The sequence below is a fragment of the Episyrphus balteatus genome, chromosome 1 (assembly GCF_945859705.1).
Source record: "Episyrphus balteatus chromosome 1, idEpiBalt1.1, whole genome shotgun sequence".
In the NCBI taxonomy this organism is placed as follows: Eukaryota; Metazoa; Arthropoda; class Insecta; order Diptera; family Syrphidae; genus Episyrphus; species Episyrphus balteatus.
The window spans coordinates 46,429,849-46,449,062 of record NC_079134.1 but is presented as its reverse complement, the minus strand read 5'-3'; the positions used below and the strand labels follow the sequence as shown (position 1 = coordinate 46,449,062).

Below are 19,214 nucleotides of genomic sequence, written 5' to 3'. Positions count from 1 at the left end.
AGCTCTTTTTCAGAAATTAAAATTTTCAAAAAGTATGTTATATAATGGGTACCGTTATTATTGGCATACCTACAAAAAAAATCCGAATTATATAATAATGCTTAAGTATATAAAATTTCATTGAAATTAGACTAAAAAGTCAAAATATAAAAAATAACAGTCTTATGGTACCTTTAATTATAATTTTTGAAAAAAAAAAAAACCTCTTTCCATCAAAAGATCCATAGATATCCATTCTTTACAAATGCATTTTTGTATCTAAATGGTTAAAAGCCGTTTTTGAATAAATTAAAATACCTCAAAAATGTTGCAATGGGAGTTATCATTTCGAGGTGAGGTATGTATTTTAAAACGAAAACACCTTTAGAATTCCATAAAAAATATCTTTTAACCAAATTTCAAAAAAAAATTACATTAAATTAAATTAAAATACTTACATACAAACAGCTACGAGAATTTTTAATCATGTTTTTTTCTATTTTTTGTAAACACACAATTACATAATATTATGTCAATAAACTAATTTTCTAGTAGCCAATTCTATACATATGAAGTATTACTTTTACTGAACTACCTTATATTAAGAACAATAATTTTCAAGTGAATGGTTTTTTTATTTAACAAAGTAAAATTACATTATGAATGTGTGTATGTATTGCATTTTTAAGAAAAAAAATTCTTACCACGTCGTTCAATGAGCATCTTGACTGTATTTTTTTAAAATGAAGTATGGATCAAAAACTGAAAAAAAGATAATGAAATAAAATCAAAACAAATAAAAATAATAAACATAAAAACAAGAAAATGGTGTTTTTTTTTGTATAAAATATAATTAATTTAATTTTTTATATGGGTGAAAGGACATAATAAAAAATAATTTTTTTGTAGGTATTTTAAAACCAAACACTCTTTCTAACATAAAAACTACTTCCGAATTTGTATTTATTACTTAAGGGGGGAAAAATCTCTGGATTTTTTTTTCAATTTTTGCATTATTATTTTTTTCCCTAAAAATTTCATTTATCAACCGAAGAAACAATTTTATTGGTCTTAGCCTTGAATGAAGCCTCAAAAGACCCCAGATAGTCCCGAAACCCAAGCGTTCCGAGCCTACCACAGTACAAAAACGAAAACTATAAACGCATTTTTCTCGAAACACATTTTTTTCCGCGCCGTGCAACGCAGCTGAAAAACTAAAAGCTGAAACACAATCACGCTTTAGGGCGTCGCTTCGTTGCGTTACGTTGAGAAATCCTCAAAGCGCGCTTCTGTCACTTTGACTTTGAACAGCTGATTGCAACATAAAATCTGCTGTCAAATAAAAAAAACACAGTCACTCACAAAATTATTGGGCCAAGTCTTTATCTTGATTTAATTGTGGAAAAATGAAAAAGGATATTAATATGTTTAAAAAATGCATAGAAATTTGTTTATTCTTTAATCATTAGTTATAAAAACAAAACCAATCAAAATATATTGTTTTTAACAATAAAACTCAGTCTAAAACATCATTAAATTTTTTTTGTTTTTAATACGTAAATTTTTTTGATTTAAAATATCTCGATGTCGTTTTTTTGTGCAAAATCTATATAGAGAAATTAAAAAACACACATAGTTTTGCAATAATTTATTTTTTTTTTATTCACATTTGGCGCAATAATAATGTGGGTGACTGTAACTATGTCTGTTAAATGTCAGAAAGCGAGCAAAAGTTCAGTCTGGTTGAACTTTTGCTCGCTTTCTTACGTTTCCTTACGTTTGTCAAAAAAAGCGTACATAAGAAAAGCGTCATTGTGTGAGGATACACAGATTTCCTATAGTTGAACTTTTCGCAGTTGTCAAAATCGATGGCAAAGCGTGATTGTGTTTCAGCTTTAATGAAGCTATTGACTTGAAATTGAAGCAAATTACTCCTTGAATCATTGGCCATTGCATGAACCTAAAAGTTGAATTAAATTTTTACAGTAAATATTTTTTTTAACTACTTCTTTGTAAGAAAAACACCTTTTTTTTGTTTTTTTTTTTTTATTTTTAATTTTTATTTTTCATTTTAAAAAAATAATTTTAAGTTCATGCAATGCGTATTAATATCATCTTACGGAAAAAAATTTCCCTTTTGATATTAGATTGTTTCCTGGGTCTGTGCGTTGCACGGCGCAAACTAGAGGCGCCAACTTTGAAGGCCTCTAAGGCCGCCATTTTGTTATTTTTTTATTTGAAAAAAATTGTATCAATACTTAATAATGCCAGTAATATCTTGTTCTTTTAAAAATTTTAATAAGTGCTTTCAGTTTTTCATAAAAAATTATTGAAAAAGCTGTCGTCCAGAGGGTTACCCCCCCTTAAGTTGTTATTGCCAAATACTATTAGAATGCCTATAGCATCAAGTGATTTTTATCAACAAAAGTTTTTTTCAATTGTTTTAAATAAATAAACAAAGAACTGAAGGGAACAAAACAAATTCTAGAATAAAAAGTTAAAATATATAATTGAAAGGGCCAAGACCTTAATTTTAAAAGTCTTGCACATAAAATTCTTTCATAAATAGATACAAATGTATGTGAACATCTTTATTATGTTTAAATACGTCACTTGTTTGTTTATAATAAATATGATCATGATCAGTGGCATATAAATTAAGGGTTGTTGCAACAAGAAACGGCATAAACAAATATGAAAAAAAAAAAAAACAAAAGAATGGATTGTGGCCATGATGTATATTTTTAAGTAATTAATTTATTTTGTCTCTGCAAACATTATAAAATACTTTTATTTTTCAAGAATTTTAATAATATACATAATAATCTTCTATGTATGTATTTTATGTATTCATTACAATCATTATGTTTTTAAAACATTAACTAGGTTTGATATGCACAAAATGTGGATTGATAAGTTGAAACTTTATAATTTCTCAATTAAAAGCATTTACTATTTTGTATGCATACACCGAAAAAAAAAATCCAATATCAATTTAACATTTTTTAAATATCAAATTAACATTTTTTAAATATCAACAAAAAATGCTCTATAAAATGTGTTTTATGATAATTAAAATATCAAAACAATATTTTTATTATCAGAATGATATTTAAATATCACATTTTAGAAATTTTTGTTGATATTTTATTATCAATTTATCATATCATTTTCTCATTCCAATTTATTGAAAAATATTAAATAAAAATCTCTTAATGTGTACTAACTTAAAGGCGCTTTGTGTTTTTTCGAAGTAAAATGTATGATTTACTGATAAAATTTGAACGGCAATAAGATTTTACTTCACATAGTTTGGAAGAAAATAACAAAACAATAATTATATAACCTATAACAGATAAAATAATATCACCACTATTTTATAAAGAATATTAACTTTCACTAATGTTTTGTTTGATTTTAAAGAAAAAAGAAAGAAAATACTTAAAATAATAAAAATAGTAAAAGAGAAAAAGAAAGAAATATCATTATAATAAACTGAAACGTAAAATCTAGTCAACATTGATATTTTAACTGTCAAAGTGAAATTTTCACTTTCCACCTAAAATTAAAAAATGTAAAAATGATATGATAATCATATCAAAATTGATATTTTAATTGTTGGACGACTTTTGTCACTGAAAAATGTTAATTTGATAGCTGCTGTTATTATCAAATTTTTTTTTTCACATTCTGAAGAAAATTATCTTTGAAGCTTATACGAATGAAGTCTATTGGAGCTTGAATTGTGCAAGAATCAAAGTTGGGATAATTCCTCTTTATAATCGACCAATCACAATCGAAAAATTCTGACTTATGAGTTCCAGCAGCGCTGAGATAGAAATAAATTCCATAAAATTGGAAGAAGTGTGTTATAGACGTTCATTTAGGTCAGCAAAAGGACAAACAGCCAAAAATTACTGAAGAACTTCGATAAATCTACAAGATAAAAAGCAGTTTGGAACCAGAAATATACCAACCAAAAATCACTGTACAAGCATGATAACACTGGTCTGCAAGGAAATCCTCCATTTTAATAAAACTATACTTTTCTAAAGAATTTTTGTATGCTAATTCCGAATCCGAAGTCAGAATTGGCCTTACACTTCACGTTTTTTTTAGATTTTCCCGTTAGAAAATCTCAAAAACCCATTTTTTTTTTTACTGTTTTCGAAGAAATATTTTGGCATCTTAGCATAAAGAAACTGATCTCTAAAAATTCATATATCTTTCTCCCTAGAACAAAAGTATACTTTTAAAATGGATTTTAGTGTGCTGATTTTGAATTGGTATTCAAAAAATTTCGATCAGCTCTGGTTAGATAAAGTAGTTTTTTTTCGAGATTTTCTAAAAAAAAACTTGATTTTGGGATCCTTTATTGCGAATATCTCAAAATCCTGACGTGATCCTGACATCAAAAACTATAAGAAAAGTATACTTTTATTTCTAGGAGAAACAAATGTGAAGTTTTACAAGGCAGTTTATCAAATGGTTTATTACAAATAAGATATTTCTAAATACAAAACACGTAAAAATTTTATTTAATGTATTTTATTATGATTTTCTTTACATATTTAACTTTTTAAATATAATAGGCGTTGATATTTTACATTTTCCTTATTTAAGGTGTTTTTGTTTTTTCATATGGGATTTACTAAAAACTGCAGGATTTCGATATTTTTGCTGTTTTTGTCAATTAGTATCTTAAAATGTATTTAAACTTTTCTTAATAAATGCAAATTTGGTTTCATATGACAGTCATGTTTTGAGAAATAAATCTTCCAAATCTGAGCGTAGTATGAATAATAGTTTTATTTTTGTAGAAGGTCAACCGAATCTAAAAGGGTTATTTTCTACAATCTACTCACACTTAATTAAAATGGTGAGTGCTAGAATTTTTCGGAAACCAGATTTAGATTCAGATTCAGGTAAGTAGAATCTTTCATAATTTCAAAAAACTATTTGAAGGAGAAAAAAAAAGATAAATTTTGCAGACCAGTGTACCTAATCATATCATCCATAACTTCACATAGGGTTTTTCTATCTGGTACTGCTTTTAAGGTTTAATTGAGTACTTCAACAAGTATTCAAGATGTGTTTTTGACAATTTTTTAACTTTTATGTCGCTTTGGCATTTATAAATTTTAAAATCATCTACAAAGAGAACCCTGATTCTTCAATTAAATTTATTTTTAATGCCTATTTTTCCTCATTTCAGGAAACTTTAGAAATCAATAGAATATAGAAAAACTATGTAAGTGTCCTTCTAATTGACTGGTGACTACCTTTCATGAAATATACATAACATATGCTACGCACAAATCCAATAATGTGTTAATATGTTTAATGTGCGTTGACAAGAAACTGCTTTCGCAATGGAAAAAAAAAAATTGTAGGTGAGAATCCAAACGCTGTTGAGTCAGTCTTATAGGTATGCAACAGTTTGATAATTGTCCTAGCTAATAAAAATACATATGTATATCGAGGTTATCTATAGAAAAAAGCTATTAGTGTTATTAAGAGTTCGTGTTAGCGGTTAACCGCCGACCATTTGGTGTTTTTTTTTTTTTATCGAAAATCGAACTATTATAGTTTTTAAATAACACCCACTGAGTTTATTAAATCGATTCGATACCCATCTTCAATCCATAAAACCACTAAATGTGTTTAACCTTTTCAATTTCTATTTCATCTACATATTTTTTCGAACAAATTACAAATTTTTATATTTTTTTTTTACGAAAGAACAACTTTTAAGTAAAGAGGAAGAGGCTGTACCGTACCTACCTACTATACTTTGGGTACACACAAATATTTCCTCTTGGCAATGCTTTTCCATTCAAACAAAAAATTGTACAACAAACTTTTTAAAATTGTATACACATACAGTGGCGTATTGAGGGGGGGGCTCAGGGGGCTCAAGCCCCCCCCAAGCCTGCAAAATCATGTCATTATTTGGCTGATTTCATCATAATCTACATGATTAACTGAGACTTGTTCGTAAATCTTGGAGATCTAGAGGCAGCTCAGATGATCGAGCCCCCTCCAAGTTCTGAAATGGCTGTTTGTGTTTGTTTGAGTAAGAGCCTTAGCTGACGTTGAGGGTTGGGATAATTTTTTCGGATTTTAGTCCAATTCAGAATTCTTCAAATATTTTTTTAGTATTTTGACGTCGAACTACCTACATCACCGTTAAATTTTGCAAAACTTCTTTTGCAATCTCAAAAAGCCGTATTTTATCGTCTTTAGTATATTTACTTTTTTTCAAAAATAATATTTTTCTCAAAGATATTGGAAATAGACATTTTTGATATCTCAAAATCTTAGTGGTCAACATAGCTAATGGTTTTTTTAAGCAAATTCCGGTTTGTGCTTCTGATTTGGATTAAAAAAGGAACATATTATGAAAAAGTATATAATTTCGGACTAGACATCAAAAAGAATTTCATTGAAAACACTGGCACACAAAATAATAAAAGTGTCATGTACCAGGAACCAGACCTATCTTTCTATATGTTTTTGGGCCCGCTGAATCCGAATTTCAAGTCCGTTTTGCCCGTTTACCCTCCAGTTTTGAGAAAAATGTAAAAAAAGGCACAAAACTTCTTTTTTTTGAGTTTTTTGCATTTTACTCAAAACTGGAGGGTGACAGGGGCAAACGGACTTGAAATTCGATTCAGCGTGCCCAAAAACTTTAAGAAAGATAGGTCTGGTTCCTGGTACATGACACTTTTTTTATTTTGTGTGCCGGTGAAATTAGTTTATGAGACTTTCACGTTCTGCATTGGACTTTTTGAGCATTCACTTGTCCATAGGGCAATGATTTGTTCGGCATTTTTTCATTCATTTAGATTTTCTGATCAAATTCAGTTCACTTTGTTTTTGTTCTTGAATTTGATGCCTTTTTCAGTGAATCTGCAAATTTTGGACACAATATTATCGAAACTTATATTTTGATTGTTTTGTAATGTTTATTTGGTGTTAAATTAATACAAAAAGCATAAAACACATGAGTAATGAAATATCATAATTCATCACTGCCTCTGTGTTTGCAACCTCATTGCTTTAAACTCTACCCAACAAATTTTTCTTTGAAAATTTGCAATAATATCGCCCATGTTCTGCATTTCACTTACATACATATTTAATATGTCTCCCATAATGTGACTTCTTCTTATATTTTCTTTTAAATTCTGCTTTTTTTCCATTAAAGTTGCCAATAAAATTGCATCCATGTTCAAAGTAGCAGTAATTTTACTTTAGAAACAAAATAAAATTGGATGATCCTTTAGTTTTGACAGTTCGAAGCATTTTCGAAGTTTTCGAAATCGACCAAAGGTCAATTTCACGTGAAATTGAAAAGTGATTTCAATTCACTCTCGGTCGAATTGCGGAACATGGGCGTTTATATCGAAAAAAGTGATGAGTATAGATCAAAAACTAGACGTCATAGGAATAAAAGTGTTTTTTTTTTAAGATGACTGAACACCTCGCTGTTTGTGTAAAAGGTTTGCGATACAAGATTTAAAAAAAAAAAACACTATTTTGAATGTAAAAAAAAAAGACAGTAGTACGAAATTGTCGAAAGCAGTAAAATGCTACAATACCACTTTCAGTACCGCAGCACAGCGCTTTTCTCTTGATCAAAGAAGAATAAAAATGAGAGAAAAAAAAAATTAAAAAATTTTTTCAGCCCCCCCCAAATTTTTTTCTGGATACGCCACTGTACACATAATGCACATTGCACACACAAATACACTCATGTATAAATGAATATATTCCGTCAATCTAACTATTTGAACTATGCGCTTTGCTGCACATTATTTCCTTTCAAAGAATAAAGAGAACCAGAGAAGGTCTCTAAAGAGCAATTCATTTTTTCCCTTTTATTTTTCGAAGTAAAAAAGGTGCTTGCGCTACACACATCAACCTACTGCATTTGCACCTGGCACTACAACAACAACAACAACAAAGATACCTAAAACACCTTCAAACGAATATACACATCACATATTTAATAGCAAACTGTACATAATAATATTCGTCCCACATTAGAACAATAGAAAAAAAGGACAAGGGAAGTTTGAGTCCTTCAAAAAAAGAAAAAAAAAAAAAAACAAACAAACACATACCTACCTTACAAAAATTTCATAATCGACATCAATTACCCAGGGGTCGAACCAACTGTTATATGATTTGAAGAGATATAGTAAAATGTGTTTCTGAGGTTTTATAAATTCTTTATTGAACAACATTGTATTGATATTTTTGTGGTGCATGTTATTTATTGCTTTGTTAAGAGCATTTCCGAACCATTTGCAGTGGAAATAATAAAAATTTATATTCATAATAATCATTTCAAAAGAGTTACTACTTGTATCTTACTTTTCATTCAAATTTAACAGGGTTCGGATCCTATTTACAAATTTTTTGCAAAAAAATCGATACAAACATATATTGTAGACAAGTGCGTTTGGTGAAAAAAAAACGTTATCATACCAATTGTCAACAGTGGTATAGCTTGATGATAAAGCACTCGCCTAATTAAAATGTTTCCATCACATAAAAATAAGAATATTTCATCTTAAATTAAGTGGATTTCTTTTAATTTAGCGCATTCAAGATATCAAGAAAGTTTGATCGCTTAATTTTTGACGAAAGTCATCTTGTCAAAAAATATCCAGTAATCTGCTTAATTTAGGATACACAATGGACTTGTTTTTTCTCCGTGAAAAAAATATTATGGTGATTGATTTTAATATCGTGTACACATAAGATTGGTACCAACAAATTTTCAAGTTCTTAAAAGAGTTGAAAATATACGTATTTTGCATCATAAAGATCTTATAAAGAAAATTTTATTGGAAAGTTTTTGTACATTAAAATTAGTCAAAAAGGTGTTTTTGCTCCTTACAATTAAGTATAAGTTAAGTAAAAAAAAAATGTCCACGATAAAACGATTTTTTTTACCACATTTCCTAGAATTGCATTTTTTTAACTTTTAATTGTTAACAATTTAAGAAGATTCTAAAGTTAAAATTTTCAAAGGGTTTTTTATTTCTCTCGCAAAATAAATATTAAAAAATAAGTACAAAAACTAAAATCCGAATGTTCTTAAATCATGAAAATATCAAACAAGAAAATATTCTCATCTGAAATTGAAGACCTTGCATCAAAAAGGAGGCAGGTCTAGTATATATTCTTAGCCTTGACAGATCTAAACTTTAAAAATCTCAGGAATAAAAAATTTTTTTCTTACTTAACATAAAACTTGATTAACAAATGTTAACTAATTAGTTAGTTTAGGAGTTTTTTGTTTTTTATTTTCTCACAAAAAAGTTAAATTTGAACTTGTCCTTTTTTTTATGCAAGGTCTTCAATTATTACATTGAAAGAGCCGTGTTTTATTGGTAACTCAGTACTTAGCTCAGTAAAATTTTACACGGTAGACAACAACAAATGATTGCTAAAGATAAATAAAAGTTTTTTATTTGTTGGTTTACAGAGAAAAATTGTTTTATAGACATCTAAATTTTTGACCCGTCAACAATATAGGATTATAAAAAATAAATAAAAGTAATCTTTTTGTGTTGTTTACAGCATAAAAATTTTACTCAGTAAAATACTGAGTACCAATAAAACACGGTTAAGGTTTATTCAATAACCTATTAATGAAAAAAAAATTCACTCTATTTTTAATTAGGATAACATTTCACTCGATTTCTTGAAGTTTCACTTCTTATAGATATTGCTGGAGTTCTAAATTATTGCTAAGAAATGTTTACTGTGAAGCTATTTTTTTTTTCCAGTTGAAAGTTCTGAGGTAACAAGCATAAAAAAAAAATACAGATGAATTATTGAGAACCTCATGATTTTTGGAAGTTAAGTTATCTGGTTCTTGCACTTGTTCAACAGAAATCTTTGAAATGAACAGAAATAATTGAATCGTCAGTTTTAAGAACGGAACAAGTTCACTTTTTTTTTCAAAATTGACTTTTTGATGCAAATGTTATCTTTAAGGGTAAATTGAAAAAAAAAAAAATCAAAAAAAATATTTTGGGTGTAGAAGTTACAGGGCTTGCAAAATGTATAAGTTTGAAGAACAGAATAAATCCAGGATTTCAGGCTACTGATTATGTCTTAATTAAGACGTTCATGGGTTTTAATTGCATAAAACGTTGGATGGGTTAAAATAGGAGTTAAAACCGCGGAGTGCTATTAAGTGAGAGGGTCGAAATTGAAGATACTGGTGCAAAAGCCCCCTTTTCGGTTTTTTTTTCAATACATCTCGTAAACAAAGCATAATTTTGATAAATTGATTTTAAAAATTATTGTAGATAATCAAATTTAATATCGGAAAATTATTCTTAAAAAAATTAAAAAATACCAAAAACAGTTAAAAAAAACAATTAAAAAAGTCAAGAAGTGATTTTTTGAGTTTTTTTTTGCATTTTAACCTTATTTTTTTTTCGGGCTGAGATAGTCATATGAATTGCTCTAAATGAAAACAGAAGATCAAATTTCCTTCAAAATGCTGGGCTCAAAAAGTTTTTTTATTGAAAATTAACCGAAGAATGACCATTCGAACCTATCTTTATCTAATTTCCCATTTCTTGTTTTCTGCGTTTTCCCAACAATTTTGCAAAATGGACTTATTCCGTTCTTACAACTGATGATTCAAATATGAACAATAATTGTAGACTATTCAGATTCTAAGGTTTTTTATGTGGTTTAAGTGGTCTTTATATTTGTGACCATAACACAAAAAAAAAAAACTAAAACTAGCATAAAGAAAGAAATAACATAAAACCGTTATAATAAAATTATTAGATTTGTTTTTCTTGGAACCATGCAAAAAGTCACTTAGCCCACTTTCATAATTATTAAGGACACATTTATCATCTCAGTTAAACCATTATCAGTCTTGTTTTTAATCCGAAATAATGCTTCATTCTAAAAATACCCAACCGTTTTTGAAACGAAATAATATCTTTTCAAAAACGGTTATGTATTTTTTTAATTGATTTTAGTTATTCACTGTTAATAATAAATACATGCTTAGAAAAAAATAAATCCACCAAATTTTATTAATAAAAAAAATAAAATTATCTTCTTTGTTTTAAATGTTTAAAAACATCAACATTTTACTACAAGAGCAAATGCGCACACTTGTTTTTGACACGATTTTTACAAATACAACAAAAATATGGTCCCAAAATACTAATTGTTAATTTTTTAGTCAATTCTAAAAAAAATTTAAATAAAATTTTGATCAAATAAAAGTATATAAAACGATAGTATTAGAATTATTGAGGTTCTTCTTACAATTATTTAAGCCGAACCCCTTAATAAATAATCTGTTAACATGTTTTATATGTACTTTTAATTTGGGGAAACTAGCGCAAAAACATGTTCCTAAAAAACCCTTACTTAGTACCCAATCAAAGATCCATTGTCTTCAAACTATAACACTATGTGTAAATATAAAAAAGAACATCAACATCATTTTCAGAACTCCTTGATATTACATACCTTTCAATCCTGGGAGTAATTAATTTTACAATCCGATGAACGAAAAATTTAACACAACCAACAATGTTACTTTAAAATGAGATTCCGAAATTAATAATAGCCTGTTTCGACAAAGCCAAATGAAACAATTTCTAATAGATACAAAAATTCAATTTTGAAACGAGATAATTTCCACTTTATTGGGATGAAATGAGCTAGGATACGATGTAGTTCATTAATGAACGCACCCAATACTTGAATGTGCATTGGTCAGTTCTTTTTGATCACTTCATTGTCTAGCTGATTGAAACCAAAACAGGCAAAAATAATGGGAACGGGTCGTTTTTCTGTATTCCTTAATTCTGTTTGACCAAAATTCTGTATTTCAATAAAAAATTCTGTATGAACATAATTCTGTATTCCATTATTCTGCTTTTCTATTATTCTGTATTTCAAAATTCTGTAAATCCAAAATAATTTTGTTTTCAAAATTCTGGAAATCCATTATTCTGCTTTTTGGAATTCTGTATATTCCACACCTATACCTTTTTGTCTTTCCTGTTAAACAATTTGTATTCAATTAACAAATTAAGTATAACAGTGTATAAGAGCCGTTTGGTAAAACGCAAGTTAAGGATTTATGTGACAGTTTTCGCAGAGAAAAATTAGGGAATAAGAGATTATGTTCTACATACATAAATATTTAAGTTTCGTTTCAGACCTTACAAAAAAAGACAAAAACAAATAAAAAATAACAAAAAAAAAAAAATAAAATGGTGAAATATGTATGAAGATTCTTGGCTAAATATTACTAGTATTTTGGTATTCAAAGTATGTCATTCAAATTCAATCCAAAGAAAATACCAAAAATCTGTACTCCAAAATTCTGTAAATGATAAAAGAAAAATTGTTTTGATAATGAAAAAAAATGCGCACAGAATTTTGAAATCCAGAATTTTGCATTTACAGAATTTTTAAATACAGAATTTTGAATTTACAGCATTTTAAAATACAGAATTTTGGAATACAGAATTTTAGAATCCGAATTTTGGCACATACAGAATTTCAACCCCAACCCGAAAATAATCTTACTTCATTTTTTAATTTGTATGGAACATTATATCATTTTCCCTAGTCGAAACAATTTATAAAATTGAGGTAAAATTGAAATAAAACATTTTTATAAAAACGGATATTTTCCAAAACCACATAACCTTCGTTGTTTCACTCCAAGATGGGTTGAATCATTTTTGAAACTTATGAGCAGATTGAAATTGTTTTGGTGGGTTTTAAAGATGCGCGATTTTAAGTCAATACCGTTTTTCTTTAGAATGAAAACTTTATACAAAATTGAGAAAAATTGTGAAACTTATGACAGTTAGATGAAAAAATGTAAATGAATAAGTAGTATAATTCCTGAGATCATGAACATGAATCCAGGATGTTAACGAAAAAAAAAAATTTTTATCAAGCATAACTCAAAACCAAATATGAAAAACTAAAAGTACCTTGCAAAAAAGTCTGGAACTGGATCCATAATCAAATTCTTTAGAACATTAAAATTGTATTTTTTGCATACCTACCTTACATAAAAAAAATTTTTTTTCTCCGAAAGGTTAACTTGAATATATTTGAAAATGTTCTCCACAAATACAAAGACTTGAATTAAAAGCGAATTGCGAACGATCTTTATAACTAATTCAGCTTTATTGCTGTTACCTTGAAAATACTAAATTAATGATTGTTTCAATCTTTGAAGAATAATCAAATATTCCATTTTTATTTTCTGTTTCCCTAAATTAAGTAATGTAATTTTCGCTTTCATTTTTTTTTTTTTTTTGTAGGAAGGTAGGTACATGTACCTTCCTTACTCCCAAGATTACCAAGAATTCAATAAAGTTTCTTTTCAATTTAAAATTCTGTGTAGATAAAAATGTTGCCTACTCCGATTCGAAATTCCACCGAACCCTAACAATAACCTCTCCTCAAAACAACAATAAAAAGTAACTATACACAAAAACAAACTGCTTTTTGAATCACGTCTTAAAAAAAGTAAATTCATTAAAAATCCTCCTGGGATGGTACAAAAATATTTCCAATAGTATAATAGTTATGCCCTCACAATCTATCTCATGTTGAGATGGATGGAAAGACGGGATGGGTTTTAACTTCACCTCAGATAACACAATGTTATAGATTTCTCAAATATCTACGTTACTCTACCCATGAATAGCTGGCTACCAAGGTATTATGTGTGTTAGCCCTTATTCACAAAAAAAAAAAAAACATCCCTGTATGAATGAAGGGATGAAACAAACAGAAAAACACATACTATCTCACAAAAGAAAATCGCATGACGAATATACGTTTTTGCAAAAAAAAAAAAAAATAGAAAAAAAAATGAGAAATGAAATCAGTAATTTATTCAAAAAGGGATAGATACTTACAAAAAAAATTAAATCCGCCGACGACCTTGAAGATGTGTGAATAAAGAACGCGGAACTTTTTTTTTGTGTTTCCTTTTTATTTTATTTTACTTTTTTTTTTCTTAAAACTTATTATTTTTTTTTTAATTATTTATAAAAATCACAGATAATTATATTTTTAAAACTTCCGAATGTGTTGATGGTTGTTATTTTAATTTTTCATTTGTTGATGATCACTTGTAAAACATAAACATATTTAAAAAATTAAAATTTAATTTGCAATTAATTTAATTTTTTTTTTCTTTTCTCTTTTCGCAGTGGGTAGGCCTTTTGGAGGAGACGGGAGGCGGTTTGTAGTATTTTTCTTTTTTTGTCAAAAAAGTTAATTTTTTTTTATTTAATTTTATTTTTTTTTTTGTAAATTTAATTTACTTTTGTTAATTTTTTTTTAAATTTTTTAATTTTTTTTTCTACGACGAAATAACCGACCACTTAAAATCGGGGTTGACACAGGATACAAGAGTGCTCCGTTGAGTCAGCAAATAAGTGTTGAAAAAGCAGTAGAGGTTGGCCTCCAGGCTGTGGTTGATGATAATAATGATGATGATGAATTTGATGATATAGTTTGGGTTGTATGATGCGGACTCGAACTTTAAGTTGGGCCCCCCAGACCACCTCCACCGGCCGTCCCCAGGTGAGAATAACTTTTTTTTAATTAATAATTTGATTCAATTAATTTAATTTTAGCGATGATTTTGGTTGATTTTAAATAAAATTCACAGCAATGAAGGAAGCGATTTTTTCGGGGTATCTTTTTTTTGGAAAATCCTTCTAAAGAGCAGCGTGTGCACTAATTTTTTTAAATTTTTTTTATTTCACCGATTGTATAAGAGAGAGAGTGTACTGGTGTAGTTGTGGTGGTTGGTGGAGAGACTTTCAGCAGCCAGCAAAAAGCAACAAAAGCTATATATGATGAAAAAGATACAGATACCTTGATGGTGGGTTTCTGTTCTGGATTTCGAAATTGCAGCGCAAACTATAGATATGAATCACATACACACTACGATTGTGTGTGTGTATGTGTTTTTATTTTTTGTGGTGTGTGTGCTGGACCAATTTTTTTTTTCAAGCAAAAAAAAGGAAAATTGTTTTTTTTTCAATGATTTTTTTTTTTTTTCAAAAAGATATTATTTTATAACAAAAAGATATAAATTATAAAAATTCAAGAGAGAAAAAAGTCGAACGCGACGTTTTTTAAATTTTCAAGTAGGTATCCGGAATTTTTCCTTCGTCTCGAGGAAGTCCTTAAAAAATCGGATTGTTTAAGTTTTTTTCTTCGAGTTTTTTTGTATCCTTTTGCGATTTTTTTGAATTTTTCAGATATTTAACGAACCGAATTAAGGCGGTTTTTTTTTCTTCTTTTTTATTCAAATTTGAAAAATTTAAATAATTTTACACTTGTGTATCTTCTGCCTTTCTTTATTCACAAAAAAATTTTAATTCTCTTTAAGGATGAAGAATATTTTTAAATGGTAGACCCTATTCGTTGACTTAAATTGAACTGACTGAATGTTTGGCAAGGAGCAGATGATACACGAAGCAGTTGGCCAAACCGTTTTCATGCGAAAGAAAGAATATTTTTTGTTCTCGTATTTTGTATCTCGATTCGATTCGATTCGACATAGAAAATATACCAGAGAAAATGTGTGTGTTTTATTTTTCTGTTCTGTTCCTTCTTCATTTAGTCGTATTAGGTTTGTTTCTCTTTAACATTTGTGTGCTGAGTGTTGTTGGAATATTAGGGATATTTCGCTCATACCTACCCCTACTTTTCTGCTGGCTTTTCTGTGGTGCGCTGAAAAAGTAGATATTATTTGAGTATATCTGCGAGGAGAAAAACTATAACATATGTGCGGTTTTTCAGCTGTTTCAGTTTCAGATTTAAACCAATGGAAGTATTAAGAGTGAAGAAAAAAATAAGCAAAAAAAAAAAATAATAAGTATCTACAAGATACAAATCGAATAGGGCGGAAAAACAGAAAATATAAAACAACAACCACTCTGCTGTCGTCTGTGACTTTGGTTGATGTAGAAAAAAAAAACAAACATGACATCAAGTTAAGGGGTGAAGAATATTTTTATTATAAATACAAAAATTTTGAAGGGGAAATGATGTGTATAGGTACTTTTTGCTTTGCGAAATTGTGTGCAACACACAAAAGTGTGCTTGGTTTGTTCTCTTTAGGGTAGATGATGCGATTGTCAGCAGAAATGTGCAATTTATTTGCAATTTGGTGTAAAAATCAAATTAAAGTTTTGACAAGTGTTAAACCTAGATATACAATTAATTAATTCATTAATTAATAAATAATGACATAGTCAATTTGACACCACTAAAAAAATTGAACCATAGCCAAGCTGATTTAAGTTATAACAGATAATGGCAAGGAAAACGAATTAAATTTCATTTCCTTTCCCATAAAACTGTTGAAATGTAAGTCAATAATTTTAGGAAATCAATGGAGAAAAATTGATCATTCATACATTTTTAATTTTAAAGCTGTTCTGGAGGATTAAATTCTGCAGAAGAGAATTCCTTGAGCAATTAATGGAATTTTTCAATCGGTACCTACCTACTACTTTTGTTTCTATGGTTCAGACAAAGAGGAGCTTTTTTTGAAAAGGCATCACAATTTTGTACTTATTTAATTTAAAATTGCACTTTTACACTTTTTCTGAATTAACCATGGTAATTCTTTTGAACTAAGGGTGGCACAGAAAAAAAGTGATGTAATTTGTTGGAATTAGCATAATTATTTGAGAAAAAGTAGAAAAAGGACAATTTTTGCACTGAAAAAAACAAATTTTGATTTTTAAGAGGTTGATAATTTGATAAAAAAATCACTTCAAACCATTTTATATTTATTGTTATTTTTTAAAAATGTTTGGGTATATTTTACTTAGCATGTACCTTTTCTAGGTGCTTATATGGCAAACCAAAAAAATCAATGATTTTTACACTTTAAAAATATTTGTATGTTGTGGTTTTTAAGGTGAAATGTCAACTTAAGCTTCTTAACAGGAATGTTATATGGACTACATTCAATCAAATAAAAATTTTAAGTCCAATAAATAACATTTGAGGCGCAATGTAAACACCAGTGGATTTAATTGTTCTTAATTATAAATTTGAAAAAAAGGTCACTGTGGTGTATGCGTACTTTTTTTTGTTTTTTTGGTGTGGTGGAGAAAAACTAATTCTTCTATATTTCTTAAACTAAGCGAAGGATAGTGATAATAAAAGTTTTATTATCCTAGGCAAACGAACCACAGTGCAAAACCACTGTGATTTTTGAGGTGAAAAAAAAAATAATTCCGTTATAATTTTAGAACTAAATGTGGGCTAGCGAAAAAAAATCTTGGGCTATCCTGGGGTAACCTTGGGAAATCGAACCAGGCAGGTTTTAAAAAGAAATCAGCATTTGGGGGTGCCAACTTCACATAGCCCAGAAACAGTAGGTACAACCAACTTTTATAAACGGGCCAAGAAGACGAACTTTCCTTTCTATGACTGTAGCAAAATCTTTTGAAATAAAATGCACGACTAAGTCAAACGTATTTGCTCTTATGTTAAAACTTTCTATGGAATATCACAAGTGACGTAAAAAATGTAAAATTTGCTTTTATACTAAAACATTATTTTATATGATTTTTTTGCTTTTGATTTCTTGTTAAAAGAGTATTTTAAAAATCTTTTTTTTTAATGTTTTTTCATACTAAAATTTTTCAAAACTCGATACTTTGAGCTTAAAATTATTGCATGAGGAGTACTGTTATCGAGTTGATTTCAAATTTATTTTGTTGAAAAATATCTATATTTAATATTTGGTTAGTATAAGCCTCCTACATAATAATAGCCAAGGTTCTGGAGTCGGTCAAAAACCATGAAAAATGAGTAAAATTACCAGTTTTTCAAAAATTGATTTTTATTCAGGGATAATTAATACGTAATTTTTTAATATTTATTTAAATATTATTATTCTTAAGCTTTAAAATGCCGTTTCAAACAAAATAATATCTTCAATAGACGCAAAACTATAGTAACATAAAAATGACGTTTTGAAAAAGTTCGAATGCGGGTAGCGGGAAAACCACGCAACTTAAAATTAAATCATCATGGATTTAATTTCCTACAGTCCTAGAGAACACCCTACAAAGTTTGAGCAAAATCTAAAATGAGACAGAAATTCCGATTCACTATTTTATACGGAATGACATAGGTATATTTTTCTACAAACAGTCATTAAAAATTGTTGTAATCGAGAGCGGTGAAATTTTTTTTCACTTTCTTATTTGACCTTTTATACTCGTTTCACAGATTCATCGACTTTCTCTGGATTCCGATGTATAAATCTTATTTTACTCCGCTTAACAAAAAATATTCACTATAAAAAAGCTGTTGTTACACTTGTTAACGAATGAATTTTTTAAAATTGGAAATTAATCCCGCTCAAAAAAAGAATTAATCCCTGTTTCCAATTAAAAAATTTCTTTTTATTGCGAACTAACTAGCACCCGCGGGGGTTAATTCCGTGGGCACTGCACCGAGCATTGTGACGAGAGACTTTGGCCCGTGCATTTTTACTGATTTCTAAAAAAATCAAAATGGAGTGTAGCGTGGGTGCGGATGTCTTACATGAATGCTTTAAATTCAAAATCCTTTCTGCTACTTAATTTGGGTAGTGTGTTCCGAGCAGAACTGCTGGCAATTAAGTACTTAAAGGTTTTATGAGCGAAAACATCAAATTTTTTCACGTATAGGTACCTAGAAATAATTTAAAAAAGCTATATTACAAGCCGAGAAAATTTCAAATTGAAAAAATCCGTTATAAGCTTCAATTCATTTTTACCAAATTTGAAGAAAATCCTACTTCCCGTGTAATAGTGCACAGATAGGAAAGGAACCAAATCCTGTAAGAGTTTTGAGTTTTTCTATGTATACGAAAAAAAGTAATTGCCTTGCAAACAAGACAAAGAAAAACTCACACAGAAAAATTCACTCTTGCGGAATTGGGCTTAAGACTGCGGATGGCATGACAAATACAGCTTTTTGGATTTGCCCATTTTCGTAGTGTTGGTAATCTTAAAAAATCGAAACTATTTTTTTTACATGAAAATAACATTTGTAATTGCTCTTAGAGCAAGTATTGAATTTAAGCTCAAAATTAAAACAATGTATTTTCGTGGTTCGCTAATTTATTATAAGTTTCTTGGACGCAAAAGATATCACTCGTGAGTCCA

General features: G+C 28.4%; 1 protein-coding gene across 4 annotated transcripts in view; it reads right to left on the bottom strand.

The window, feature by feature from the left end:
* LOC129907688 (uncharacterized) overlaps window positions 1-15,544 on the bottom strand; it is a 45,882-nt gene extending 30,338 nt beyond the window's left edge. Inside the window, exons 1-2 of one of the 4 annotated variants that reach the window (XM_055984189.1) lie at window positions 15,307-15,544; window positions 13,935-14,149 (exon numbers count right to left, since the gene is read on the bottom strand). Coding sequence is in view for 1 of the 4 variants with exons in the window: in XM_055984044.1 (XP_055840019.1) it covers window positions 684-702 (19 nt within the window). In the remaining 3 variants the exon portion in view is untranslated. Of the gene's footprint in view, window positions 1-683; window positions 742-13,934; window positions 14,311-15,306 lie in introns of those variants that run through there. The other 3 variants (XM_055984261.1, XM_055984116.1, XM_055984044.1) reach the window with 3 other exon arrangements.
* Between the last annotated feature and the right edge of the window lie 3,670 nt (window positions 15,545-19,214).